Source organism: Terrapene carolina, unplaced genomic scaffold (genome assembly GCF_002925995.2).
Source record: "Terrapene carolina triunguis isolate 2854851 unplaced genomic scaffold, T_m_triunguis-2.0 Scaffold148, whole genome shotgun sequence".
Taxonomy (NCBI): domain Eukaryota; kingdom Metazoa; phylum Chordata; order Testudines; family Emydidae; genus Terrapene; species Terrapene triunguis.
This window is the reverse complement of record NW_020664499.1, coordinates 7,970,342-7,985,158: the sequence shown is the minus strand read 5'-3', so window position 1 is coordinate 7,985,158 and position 14,817 is coordinate 7,970,342. Positions and strand designations below refer to the sequence as shown.

The window sequence follows — 14,817 nt, the reverse complement described above, 5'->3', positions numbered from 1 at the left end:
CAGGTGGAAAGCCATGGCTGTAGTGTTTTTCTTTCATCCATCAGAAATTGCATTCCCCAGACCAAGGCTCAGATGGTTGGGATTTTGGGGGGTTGGGGTGCAAGATAACATAAGTAATATTCATTTTGCAACAGGATACAAAATGTTACAGGGATTTTGAATGTGAGATGCCTGCCTCAGGAGAACCGGGTGAAGTAGCCCAGCACCCCAGCAGGACACTGCAGATACTGCTGTAGCCTGTACTGTGCATCTTGTCCACTTAAGGCAGAGATCTGTCCGCACCTAGAAGATATTCCCTGCCTTCTCCCTACTCAGAAGAAATGAGGAGAACATCTCCCTGGTACCTGCCCGCTCTGCTTCCCCTAGAGCTCACAGCTGCTCTAGCACCAAACAAATTAACGCCAAATGCTGAGGCAGAGTATCTCCTTCCAGGAGAGGTTCTCCATAGACAGAACATCTCAAATAGTGCCCTAATCTCAGCTCATCAGTCAGAGCAACAGCTGCCTCCCCTAGCAGTGCCTGCCAGGCACTGACTGCATGGACAGGTCATACTGCTAGAAAGATTGGCCATCACAAACATTTTCAAACCAACCCAGGTGCCTAAAAAGCTTCTAAATATAAAGGGTATAATTTTCAAATGTGCTGAGCATCTGCAGTGCTCAGGGATGTAGTGGGAGCCAGGATCACTCAGCATCTCTGAAAATCAGGCTACTTCTTTAGGTAGCTCAATATGGATTTAAAAGCCCTGACATGAGGCAGCAGGTTGGAAAACATTTGCCTCTAGCAGCAAAACATACAAGGCAGGGTCTCTGTTGCTGCCCATGTACTTTATAATCAAGTCCGCTAACATCTACAAAACACAAAATGCCTCTTGCAGAACTAACTGTCATCCAGATGCAGTGGGAGAGAAGATTATTCAGTCCTGAATCAGCAGTGTGTGGAATCAACACCATAACATTGATACTGGGCTGTTTCATCTCATCGCAGACTGTCAGCCAACCTTGAGCACATGGACATATTGGGGATGGCAACAATGCCCGCTTGTCTTCCTTAATTATTTCAGCCAACTCCAATCAAGACTCTAAAAAAGAAGCAAAAGAGCAACTAGAGTTCAGTCAGTTTATCAATTTTCAAATCAACGGCCACCTGCCTGGGAGCCTGCATTGTCCAAAACCACTCATTGATGGCAGTCTTGGAATTATAAGATTGAAGTGGGCAGTGTTTTAACTACCCAAGACCTGCTGGTAACAAACTCAGCTAATCAAGGTATTTCAAAGGCTTCTGACAGTTCACAAGCAGCAAATACTTTCTGGATCAAGAGCCTGAAAAGTCACCCTGAATCTACTTTCAGCATTGGGGAGGAACTGTTGAGAAAACCAGAAATGAGGAATTTTTGGTGCCAGGGACTGTGAGCTACTGAAACTAAGTATACTGGCAGACAGTTAACCTTTGACCTCTAAGCTACTGGTTTCATCTGACACAGATCTGCAGGGACCAGAAGTCCTTACTGTCTGAAGGCTATTGGGTAACCACATGACATGAGTAAATGGTGTCAGCTCAGTCCCTACTGTCACAAACCTACCACATTAGCTGGCACTAATTGGACCTTGGTGGAGTTCTCAGCAGCAATACCTGATAAAGTGTCAGAGCTATTCATAAGCAGCTGGTTTGTAAATTAGCAGAAAATAAGGTGAGAAGTAGTAAGCAACACAGGGTCATCAAAACCAAATATTAAACCCTAAAGGTTAGATTCTGTGCTGTGCCCATGAAAGGTGCAGCCTAGGAGAGGAGGCTAAGGAGGCTTTCAATAACATTTCACCCTCCACATTCTGGGCAACTGGGCTCTGCCCTGGGAGCTGCTCTAACTTACAGTAACCTCCCCAGGGCTGCCCATAGCTGTTCAAGAATCCAGTGCTCACTTTGGCTACTCTACCTCCCTACCCCATCCTACTCTAGGGTTTGTGGTGTCCGCAAAGGGCAGATTGTGCTGCTCATGTGCTGCTCCTGCGTTGGGAAAATTCTTTACTGGTCTCTTACACAACTGCCACAAAGGTTACAGGGGTCAGAGCAGTGATCCTCTTAACATGTTCTCAAGTGGCTGGTGAGGAGTGGAAGCATGTTGTATATGTAGGTTTTAGCATGGCTTCATGGGAAATCATCCTCAGGGAAACATGTATTGAGGGGAACATCTGACATTCCAGCTAGGAGAGTAGCTTAACATCACAATGGGAGGAGATAAGTGAAATCTTAATCCCAAGGTCACAGCAGGGACATTTAGATAAATGTAACTGCATAAGCAGCTTACAACAGAACAAGCTGCCAGGAGAGAGTGTGGCATCTGACACAGGAGATCATCATCATTAGTCTGGACACCATACTGAGTGCTCATGGGAACAGCTTCATTTCATCCATTAGAGATGGGTTCAAACCAGTAAGGGCCTTGCCTGCTCAAGGGGAAGGACAGGAGGAGAAGAACTAGCTGGCCCATAGTTTCTGTCTAGCCCAATGACTTATGAATTCCAGTTTTTCATTATTTAGAGAACGGTGAAATATCCTTCTGCTCAGACACAATGTCCCAGATTGACATCATTCTTGTCCAGTCACACCACTTGTTCCTCCTACTCTCCACTCCCTCTGAACCTTAAGCCCATTCCTACTGCCCCTCCTGCTTTTGTCAAGTCAAAGGGTGGACAGGGCTCAGGAACAGGAGAAAAGGTTTACTGCAGGCAGTTCTTTCTATTCTATAACAAGATCCTGAGAGATAATGCTCCCACCACTGTCCTCTGCTTACCACATCCCTGCTTGAATAGCCCATCTACCTTGCACATTTCCAGAGCCAGGAATAGGATTCCTTAGCTGATGGTTTTGTCAGTGCTCCTGCTATCCTTTGTGATCAACTCACCAGGACACTGCACGCATATCTGACAGCAATAGCCTGACTTGTCACAAAGGACCGGAGATATATTTTAAGAAGTCCTCAGTAAGCAAAAGCTTCCAACTGAAGCCAATGAAACTTTGAAAATCAAGCCTTTGAATCATAGAAACAGACTTACCATCATGCTGCTGTTCTGCTCCTGTTTCGCCTCTTGAATGATAGTGCTAAAGCGGTCCAGATAGTTCAGATTCTCTTCTATCACACGGGCAAAAACTTCCCTATAAAAAAAAAAGGCATAAGGGGGCAGGTTTAAACTATGACTGACCCACTCCTCCGGAAGGAGCAGAACAGGGAGGAGGAGAAGATAAATTTACAGCAATTTATCTGCAATTCTAAAAGTTACTCTGCAACTGTATTTGGCATGCCACTCTGCTGATGCCAAGGGAGTGACATAGAGGGCTTCCAGCCACCATCCACAGGGCGAAGATTAAGTTAGGAATGGTTCACTGAACAATAATGTCCTGCACTTCACTCAGGACAGGGCAGAGTTCCAGAGAGGTGCCATAATACTGAAGACCTCAAAGATGAACAGAAATGCCATGAATTACCTGGGATCTAATCTGAAGCAGCCAATTTCTAAAATTCGGAGTAACCAAGTATGACCTTAAGAGCCCCTCGATGGCAAATGGCAAAAGACTCACTGTTCAGTAAATACAATGGTTACCGGGCCTGCCAAACTCACTGAATCTTAACAGTGCTGTCATAATATTTATCCAAAAAGCATCTTGTAAAAACTGGTGACCCTCTGGTCATTAATACTGCATGATGTAGAAATGGTTGCTTACTGTAATTGTGGTTCTTCAAGATGTGATGCAGACATGTATTCCAGGTAGGGATGTGTGCACCCTGCAGGCCAGAGACCTTTGCCTATCAGTACTCTTAGAGGGGTGGCACTTATGTCTTATATCTGTAGCCCCTCTCTTGACTATATGAGGCAGCACCACCACAACCCCTCTCAGTTCCTTGGCATTGAAGACACTGATGCAGAGGGAACAGAGGGTGAGTTGTGGAATACACGTCTGCATCACATCTCGAAGAACCACAGTTACTATAAGTAACTATTTCTTCTTCGAGTAGATGCAGATGTATATATTCCACCAGGTAGGTGATTCACAAGCAACACCCCTCAGTTCCTTTGCACCGAACGTCCAGGGGAAGACTCTGATGCAGAGGGGATGGAGGGTCCATTGTGGAATACACATCTGTCTAGCCTTTCATCTGAGCAGGACTGAACAGTTTCATGCTTGTCTCGCCTGTTCATATCGTATGTGGATTGCATGAAGGAACAAAAGTTTCTGTGCAGACCATCTCTAGATGGTAACGTCTTATACAGAGACATGAGCACTACCCGTCTAAGAGTACTGCTAGGCAAAAGTCTCTGGCATGTGGGGCGCACCACACCCCGCCTAAAATACATGTCTGCATCACATATCGAAGAACCACAGTCTAACATATGGAGGTGTTACTCCTCCAGGGAAGAATGCGGCTTGGGGAAAAATACAGGCAAATACACAGCCTGATGCAACAGAAACAGAGTCTGCCTTGGATAAGAAGTTTGGGTGTGGTTGAAACATTACCTTGTCCTTGGAGAACTGCATGTAAGGAGGCCCCACCATCAGGGCCTGCAACTCACCCACCTTCTTGGCAGAGGTAATGGCTATCAAGAATGCAGTTTTCTGAGACAGAGGTGGCAGTGGACAGGATGCAAGAGACTCAAATGGAGGCCCCAATAGAGCTGTTAAAATCATGTTCAGGTCCCATAAAGGGACCGGCTCTTGGACCGGAAGATGTAGGTGGAGAAGTCCTCTCAGAAATCTTATCACCATGGCACTGAAACAAATTGACTTCCCTTGGATAGGGGGATGAAACACTGATATTGCTGCCAAGTACACTCTCAGAGAACTGGGAGCCAAGACTGATTTCTAAAGGTGTAGCAGGTACTCCAAGATGTCTTGGATGGAAGTCCCCACCAGGTGGGCCCCACTTAGCTTGCGCTTTACTCTTATTTTCTTTTGTAACTAATTCTGAAGTTTATGCATCATCACTTGCAATCACTTAAAATCTATCTTTCTGTAGTTAATAAACTTATTGTTTTATCTTAACCAGTGTGTTTGGATTGAAGTGTGGGAAACGCCATTTGGGATAACAAGGCTGGTACATGTATCATTTTCCTTTGATTAAATGATGGACTCCCTATGAGCTGGTACTGTTCAGAAGGGTACTGAGCAGTACAATACACACATTTCTGCAGGAACCAGGCTGGGCCTAGAGAGCTTGCGGGTGTTTCTCTGTATGTAATTCATGATTGACTGGTCAGAGTGCTCATTATTTAGCTTGGAGTGAATCTGCAGGCTGAAAGCTGCATGAGCAGGCGAGAATTGGCTGTTCTGACAGCAAAACAGCGTAAAAGGCACCCCAGGCTAGAGAGTTAAGGGGACACAGCTGTTCAACTGTCCAGATTGTACCTTGGGTAATGTTACAGTCTAAAGCAGGCCTCGCTGATTTCTCTAACAGATAAAGTTTTATGACAGTTTTCTCTGGATCTAGCAGCTCTTCAGATAAGGACTTGCAATCCTTAAATGTTCCCTAACATCTCACTCACCCAGGCTGTATAAACAATTGGCAAACATGAAGAAGTGCTGTATGGGTTTGTGGGATTTTTAAAAAATGGTATGAAAATTATGGGCTATGGATGGCATTATAGAATAGAGACAATAGCCCCCAGCTCCCAGAGATCTCTAGTCAAGTCGTTTCTATCCGACAACACATTGCAAAAATTTCCCAAAAGGCATTGTGCCAGACAGTGGGGTGTGGCACAGTGGGATACCTACCTACCACTGCACTTTGCATCGACACAAGCACTGCTGGTGAGTACACACAGCTCTGACACAAGCAGACAAGTTTGAATGCGCATGAGCGATATACTAATTTTGGCAGCTGTACACCCATGTAACTTGAATTGATCATAGTTCGTAGTGTACACATAGCCTTGGAGTGAGCATTATTAAGGTGCATAACAGTTCCACATGACAAACATTTAAAACCTCAAAAATTTTAAACAGACATGTGGAGATCTCCCTACTTGGAAAAAAACAAATCACATAAAAAACACTATTAAATTAAAACCCATCAAATACTACAATATACCCTAACTATCACTAACTAAACTATTTATAGATAAACTATTGTGTGAGTGGATGAGATGGCACTGTCAGTTGGCGTCATCTCACAGCCAAATGTGGTGAAAGGAACTGAGGGTCAGTTGGTCACTCCATCCCCTTTTATAACCTCATAGGGGAGGAGCTTGAGGCTATGCAGGAAGCAGCTTCAGCCAACGGACACGGTTGACTAAAGCATTCTGATCTCCAGTGCATGTGGCACCAGATATGGAGCACATATAGACAAGCACTCGAAGAATGAAACACTACAAGGGAAGAATATGGATAACAAAGAGAAAAACAGTACACACTGATTGGAATAGTAGTCAGGCAGGTGAAAGGAGTATACTTAATCCAGCTAGAAAGCTGGGTGAGGTTTGAGGGAAACAACTGAAATGCCTGAAAATGAATGCAAGGCGCCAGGACAATAAAACGGAGGAACTGGAACTACTGGTGCAGGAGGCCAAACTGGATATTATAGGGATAAGAAATCATGGTGGAATAGTGCTCATGACTGGAATACAGGCATTGAAGAATATGTGGTGTTTAGGAAAGATAGCAATAAAGGTAAAGGTGGAGGGATAGAGTTCTATATCAACGATGCAGTAAACTGTTAAATACAATATGATAGTATAGACAAAACTGAATCTGTTTGAGTCAAAATCACTTTGGGGAAGGATTGTAAAAGAGGTTCTATTAGGATAAGGTTGGGGTATGCGACAGATCTCCAGGGCTGGACTCAGATATGGATAGAGAGCTCATATTATTAGAGAGATAAATACTTTGGGGAATTGTGTCATAATGGGAGACTAACTTCCTGGATAGGGATTGAAAAATAAATGTTGCTAATGCTGATATGGCCCAGTTATTCTTGGACGTGATAGACGACAGTTTTCATTATCAACTTGTCACTGAATTAACAAGAGGTGATGCAATTTTATACTTGATTTTGATAAGTAGTGAGGACTTCATAAAAGAGCTGGTCATAGGAAATAACCTTGGATCGAGTGATCAGAACCTTGGATAGAGTGATTCAGTTTAAATTAAATGGAAGGATAATCAAAAGCAGGCATCAACTATGGTTTTTCATTTCAAAAGAGAAAACTTTGGAAAATTAAGGGAGTTAGTTAAAGAAATCAACTGGGCTAAAGAGCTCAAAGATTTAAAGATGGAGGCGGCTTGCAATTTCTTGTAGGGAAAGACTCCAGACCCAGCTGGATGAATAGCCACCTCAAAAAGGTTATTAGTAGTAAGCAGAGAACCTTTAGGGAATGAAAGCGACATCTTGGAGGTTAGGAAATGTGGGAATAAATGTGAATTAGCTCTTGTCAAGGAGATTAAAATAAATACGATTATTTTTTAGAGAGAAGGTAGGTGAGATAATATCTTTTATTGGACCAACTTCTATTGGTGAGAGAGACATACAAAGAGCTCTTCTTCAGGTAAGCTCAAAAGCTTGTCTCTCTCTCACCAACAGAAGTTGGTCCAATAAAAGATATTACCTCACCCACTTTGTCTCTCTAATATTCTGGGACCAACATGGCTACAACAACACTGCATATGACTTTTTTAGTTTATAAATAAAAAGAGAATAAGGAAGGATGAGGTCGGGCTGCTATGTAGCACAGATGGGAAGGAGATTAAAGATATTATATGTATGGCCCAAAAACTAAATGAACACTCTGCCTCGGTTTTCAATTAAAATGAGAACATGGATGGGCATGAAGGCAATTTGGCTGATGGAAATGAGTGTACAGAAATGGAAATTATCACATCTGAGGTAGAAGAAAAATGTAAAGAATTTAATGCGCTCAAATCAAGGGGACTGGATAATTCCATCCCAGAATATTGAAAGAACTGGCACATGAGATTGCTAGTCTGGTAGCAAGGATTTTTAATCATTCTATCTATCTGGGAGGTAGTACCGTATGACTGGAGAATAGCTAACATCACACCAATAACCTAGGCATTTATAGAACTGCTGGTTTGAGCTCAGTAGCCTGCAAGTCTTGAGAACAAATAGTGAAGGAAAAGACAGTTACCTTTTCCGTAACTGGTGTTCTTCAAGATCTGTTGCTCATGTCTATTCCACAATAGGTGTGCGTCCTCGCCATGTGCACCGGTGACGGAAGTTTTCCCCCTAGCAGTACCCCTAGGGGAGCGCTCTAGCGACCCCTGGAGTGGCACCTCCATGGCGTGGTATAAGGGGCACTGCACGCTCCCCCCACCCTCAGTTCCTTCTTGCCAGACAACTCTGACAGAAGGGAAGGAGGGCAGGATGTGGAATAGACATGAGCAACACATCTCATAGAACACCAGTTACGGAAAAGGTGACTGTCTTTTCTTCTTCGAGTGACTGCTCATGTCTATTACACAACAGGTGTGCGTGCTCGCCATGTGCACCCATGGCAGAAGTTTTTCCCCTAGCAGTACCCCTAGGGGAGCGCCCTAGCGACCCCTGGAGTGGTATAAAGGGCGCTGCACGCTCCTCCCACCCTCAGTTCCTTCTTGCCAGACAACTCCAACAGAGGGGAAGGAGAGCAGGATGTGGAATAGACATGAGCAACACATCTTGAACAACAGTTACGGAAAAGGTAACTGTCTTTTCTTCTTCGAGTGATTGCTCATGTGTATTCCACAATAGGTGATTCCAAGCTATATCTGTTGGAGGTGGGTAAGAGTTCACAAATTCTCGGGACTGAGGACAGCTCCGCGGAACCCAGCGTCATCCCTCGTCTGGGAGACGATCGCATAGTGCGCGGTGAACGTGTGAACTGAAGACCACATGGCAGCCCTACAAATGGCCTGAATGGGGATGTGGGCCAAAAAGGCAGCCAACGAGGCCTGCACCCGAGTCAAGTGCGCCTTCACAATTGGTGGTGGAGGGATTCCCGCCAGGTCATAACAGGTATGGATGCACGAGGTGATCCAGTTGGAGAGCCGCTGAGTGGAGATTGGCCGACATTTCATGTGCTCGGCCAAGGCAATGAACAGTTGCGAGGACTTTCTGAACGGCTTAGTCCGCTCCAGGTAGAAAGCCAGAGCCCGTCTCACATCCAGCGTGTGGAGGCAGCGCTCCTCACTGGACGCATGGGACTTGGTGCAGAGGACCGGCAGAAAAATGTCCTGACCCATGTGATAGGTGGAGACCACCTTCGGGAGGAATGAGGGGTGTGGGCGGAGCTGGACCTTATCCTTATGAAACACTGTGTTCGGGGGCTCGGAGGTCAGGGCCCTGAGCTCTGAGACCCGCCTAGCCAACGTGATCGCAACCAGAAAGGCCACCTTCCATGAGAGGTGTGACCAGGAGCACGTGGCCAGCGGCTCAAACGGGGGCCCCATGAGACGGGCCAAGCAGGCCCGTAGCAACAAAGAACGTGGCCCCCTCCGAACGGTGGCCCCCTCCGAACATATGTCCGGGCGGGGCCCCTTACAATGCAGAAACTGGAATGCGGTATTTATTTTGCCACTTTTAGGGGCCCCCTTCCTTGCGGGGCCCCCTCCGGTCGGAGGGCGCTCGCTACGCCTCTGGGGCCAACACCAAGTTTAGGTCCCACTGCGGGACTGGGGGCCTAACATGTGGGAAGAGACAATCCAAACCCTTAAGGAATGGGCCAGTCATAGCATGGGAGAATACCGTGTGGCCCTGCACCAGCAGATGGAAGGCCGATATGGCTGCCAGGTGCACCTTGACTGAAGAGGGCGCCAGGCCCTGGGCTGTATGGTGAAGGAGGTAGTCCAGGATAAGCTGGATAGGGGCGGCCACCGGGGAAACGCCCCGCTCGTCCGCCCATCTGGAAAACCGAGACCATTTTGCCAAGTAGGCTCAGCACATGGAGGGCCGCCTGCTTTCTAGGAGGACGCACTGAACTCTTTCCGAGCACGTCCTTTCCTCCCTACCTAACCATTGAGCAGCCACACCGTGAGGTGGAGTGCCGATAAATTGGGGTGGAGGCGGCGGCCCTGGTCTTGGAAAAGCAGGTCCAGGCAGGACGGCCACGGTGGCGCGACCGCCAGGCCTGTGAGGGTCCCATACCAATGCTGTCTGGACCATGCCAGGGCAATCAGAAGGACCCGGGCCGTGTCCATCTTTATCTTTTCCAGGACCTTGCCAATCAGTGGGAACGGGGAAAAGCATAGAAAAACTGGCTTGACCAGGACAGGAGGAAGGCATCGGAGGTAGCGCCCCGTCCCAGCGCCCCCCGCCCAGAGCAGAACCGGGGACAGCGACTGTTCTGCCGAGTTGCAAACAGGTCCACCGGCGGAGTTCCCCACACTTGGAAAAGTCTGTGCACCACATCTGGATGGAGAGACCACTTGTGCTGAGAGGAGAAGTCCCTGCTCAAGCGATCCGCCCATGCGTCCCGGACGCCTGGCAGATGGAAGGCCTGTAGGCAGATGCTGTGGGCTATACGGAAGTCCCACAGCTTGAGGGCTTTGCGGCAGAGGATCGGGCCCCACCTTGCCTCTTGATGTAGAACATTGAGGCCGTGTTGTCCGTGAGGACCCTGACCACCCAGCCCTTCAGGTGCAAGCGGAAGGCTATGCACGCCAGCTGTACCGCCCTGAGCTCGACATTTATGTGGAGGGTCAGATCCCGAGCCGACTACAGACCTTGGGTCTGAAAGTTCCCCACATGGGCCTCCCATTCCAGGACCGAAGTGTCGGACACCAGCTCCAGCAACGGGGCCCTGCCCCTGAATGGGACCCCTTGGAGCGTGTTTCTCAGGGAGGTGATTACTGGTTCAGGTACCATGAGGACTTTGTCCATCCTGTCCCTGGCCTGGGAGAACTCCGAGACCAACTAGAGCTGGAGGGGCCTCATCCTGAGTCTGGCATGACGGACCACATACGTGCACGCCGACAGATGACCCAAGAGCTGCAGGCACGCTCTGGCTGTTGTCACCGGAAACCTTGTGACCGTGTCAATGAGCCCCTTCAGGGTCTCGAACTTGTCCGGTGGGAGGGAGGCTTTGGCCGACATGGCATCCAGGACCGCCCCGATAAACTCTATGCATTGAACCGGGACTAACCTGGACTTGGTGTTGTTTACCAACAAGCCCAAAGTGGTGCACGTGGACAGAAGAAGCGCCATGTGATCCTGGACCTGCGACCGGGAGCTGCCCTTGATCAACCAGGCATCCAGATAAGGGAAGATCTGGACCCCCCGGCGCCTGAGGTAGGCTGCTACCACCGACATACATTGGAGCTTATGCTCCAATACATCTGTTAGTCTTAAAGGTGCCACAGGACTCTGTTGTTTTTTTACAGATCCGGACTAACACGGCTACCCCTCTGATACTTGATACATTTCATGAATACCCTGGGGGCAGTGGACAGGCCAAATGGGAGAACCGTAAATTGGTAGTGTTCCTGCCCCACCATAAAATGAAGGAAGCATCTGTGCCCCCTCGAATATATGAATGTGGAAGTACACGTCCTGCACATCAAGGGTGGCGTACCAGTCCCCGGGATCCAGGGAGGGAATGATGGAGGCCAGGGAAATCATGCGGAACTTGAGCTTCACCATGTACTGGTTTAGGCCTCGCAGGTCCAAGATGGGCCTGAGCCCCCCTTTGGCCTTCGGGAGAAGTACCCCTTGCCTTTTAACTCCCCGGGTACCGCTTCCACCACTCCTAAGCCCAGGAGCCACCCCACCTCCTGCTCAAGCAGGGCCCCGTGCGAGGGGTTCTCCAGGAGGGACGGGGGGTGGTTGGGCAGAGAGGAAGTAAACTGGAGGCTGTAGCCCCGGGAGATGGTGTTGAGGACCCACTGGTCCGAGGTCAGCCGCAACCACTCTAGGAAGAAAGCACACAACTGATTGGAGAAGGGAAGCTTTATTGGGGGTGGATCCCTGATGAGAACTGGCACGGCGCCCCTGGGTGTCCTGTCAAAACCGCCTTTCCCTTGCTTGCTTGCCCTTTGAGGACCCAGGCTGGGGGGCAGGGCAAGACTGCCTCTGTGGGTGCCTCTTATAGTCCCACGACTTCTTATAAGCGGTCTCATATTTTGGGTGGTTGGCCTGAGTGGGAGTCTGCTGCAGCTTGAACTTAGGTTTAGCTGGAGCCGGAACATAGAGACCCAGAGTTTGGAGAGTCGTGCGGGAGTCTTTCAGGCCATGCAGCTTTGTATCCATTTGTTCCGCAAACAGAGCTTTGCCGTCAAACGGGAGGTCCTGCAGGGAGGTCTGCGCCTTGCTGGACAGTCCAGAGAGCAGGAGCCACAATGCCCTTCTCATTGACACTGCTAAGGCCATGGACCACGTGGCCGTGGCCGCTGCATCTGAAGCTACCCGCAGGGTTGCCCTGGCAGCCGCTGTACCCTCCTCCACCAACGCTTTGAACTCCTTCCTGTCGCGCTCCTGGAAGAAGTCCTTGAACTTGGGCAGGGAGCCCCACAGATTGAACTCATACCGGCCCAGGAGAGCTTTGTGGTTCACCACCCGTAACTATAAGCTCGAGGACGAATAAATTTTCCTTCCAAAAGAGTTCAGCCTCCGCGAATCTTTATTTTTCGGGGTAGGGGCTGGCTGGCCTTGCCGCTCCCTGTGGTTGACTAACTCGACCACCAGGGAGTTAGGAGCAGGGTGGGTGTATAAGTATTCATGCCCCTTGGCGGGTACAAAATACTTGCGTTCCACTCTCTTGGAGATGGGGGCCAATGAGGCTGGTGTTTGCCACAGGGCATTTGAAATTTTTGCCACTCCTTCATGGAAAGGCAAGGCCACCCTGCCCGGTGCCGAGGAGGACAGCATGTTAAACAGGGAGTCCAAGGGCTCCTCCATCTCCTCTGCTTGGAGGTGGAGGCTTGATGCCACCCTTTTTCAGAGTTCCTGGTGGGCCCTAAAGTGCTCTTGCAGAACGGAGGGAGACAGGGCCGTAATCGCCTCATACGGGGAGGTCGAGGAGGCCGGCGCAGTACTTGGGTGTCCACCGGCACCGGAGGGTCCACCACCTGGTCAGTCTCCAGGCACAGTGCCAAGGATGTATGTCCCACCGACTCCTTCCTCAGACGTCTGGAGAGGGAGGCCGATGGTCCTTCTGAGGCTCCAGCCACCGAGCGAGCCCCCACCGGCCTTTAACTCTGTGAACTGCCCTTTGATTTATTCTCTTTCATGATGCTTCAGACAGAGCAGATGTCAGTGCTGGGCAACTTGTATGACTGCTAGCAAGCATCTTCACTCTGAAGACAGAATGAAGATGGTGATATCTGGTGCCAATATATTCTTCTCTCTTATTCCAAATGGGGCAAGCAGACAAAGTCTGCACCACTCAGTGAGTAGCCATGTCCCAAACACAGAAAATAACTTGTCCTGCGCTCTAGTGTGAATGACATCACACGAATCTTTTTAACACAGACTTAAGAGATTCCTAATCCAACTTCCAGTGCCCTAAGAGTAACTCTGAGGTGCACCATTGCTTTTCCTCTGCCAGTATACAACTTGACTAGATTCATTGAACATAAATTAGTTAAAGTAAAGAAAAAGCTAGTTCTGGTGAGAAAGCAGGTGCACCAGATCCAACCACAGACTCAACAAATAGGACAGAGCAGCTACCCACTTTTAAAGATATGCTCTCGGCATTGTAAAGTGCCTGCAAAGAAGCACACTGCTCTGAGCTAAGCCAACAACTTTTACAGCTGTTAGGTGCGACCCAGGAAGTCCCTCAACGCCAACTGGCAGAGGGCATACCAAACCATAACTCACATCAGGCCTGACATTCATTGCCTCAACACAGTGTTGTCATAATCTTTAACTACAAGGCATCATGTAAGGTACGCAAATCAGTAACATGCTGGTCTTTAATATTCTCTCACGATGTATGTAACAGGTGGTGTATAAAGAATGATAGATGTGTGCTGGAAGAAGGTGTTTTGCAAGGAGTGCATAAATCCAGCCTGTCCTAGACAAAGAAATGTCATTTCACCCGCTTTCCTGCGTCTCCAGGGTAAATTGAGCCAGGTAATAGCTCAGAGGAAAAGTACATCTACATATAAAGTTAACAAAGCCATCAAGCTAAATGAGTGAAGGGGAAGACCACTTAGCTATCATGATAGAGGATGGAGCCCGCACTCCAGGAAGCCTTCCTAGCTCTTGAAATGGACAACAGACTTTGGGAAATACAAGCAGAAGCATAAAGCCATTTTGGCATCCACCACTGGGCAGACAAAACAGGCTAGAGCTCTGGTAATCTGAAAAAGGTGGATCCTTTAGCCAAGTGGGTTGAGTCTCTGGGAACTTGCTGAAGTTAAGTTTTAGTCACTAGAAAGCATGTTTTGTTTTACTTATAACCACATCTATGTCTTCTATTCTTACTTATCACTTAAATGTGTTCTTTGTTATAGAACTTGCTCTTGTTTTACTATAAAACCATCTCAGTGCTGTGTACTAAACTGAAGGGTGAAGTCCTCAGCTAAACGAACAGGTTGGTGCGTGTTCTGTCTCTTTGGGGGCAGCACATACAACTTCTGGGTATCCGAGAGCGACTGGACACTGTTTTGGGGAGACTCAGAATTGAAAGAGCTGTTGGTGTCCCCCTGCAAGGAGTAACCAGGCTGGTGAAAACCAGGGTGAGATCACTGTGCACTGAGTAGGTTGCTGCTATGTGGGCTCTAAGCCAAAGCAGCACAGCAGCAGGCAGTGCCAGAACCCCTTACTAGTCTGGTTGAACCCCCATAGCATCACAAGAGCAGCAATCAGGGCCAGCAAGTTTCATAAAAGAACAA

The 14,817-nt window shown here is 48.2% G+C and overlaps 1 protein-coding gene across 2 annotated transcripts in view; it reads right to left on the bottom strand.

The window, feature by feature from the left end:
• Positions 1-327: 327 nt before the first annotated feature.
• The window catches only part of LOC113406891 (inhibitor of nuclear factor kappa-B kinase subunit alpha), a 75,172-nt gene continuing 60,682 nt past the window's right edge, over positions 328-14,817 (bottom strand). For both annotated transcript variants that reach the window (XM_026653737.1, XM_026653736.2), the window contains 2 exons: positions 3,054-3,153; positions 328-1,081 (listed from right to left, as the gene is read on the bottom strand). In XM_026653737.1, the coding sequence (XP_026509522.1) occupies positions 1,055-1,081; positions 3,054-3,153 (127 nt within the window). In that variant the 3' untranslated portion in view covers positions 328-1,054. The remainder of the gene's footprint in view (positions 1,082-3,053; positions 3,154-14,817) is intronic.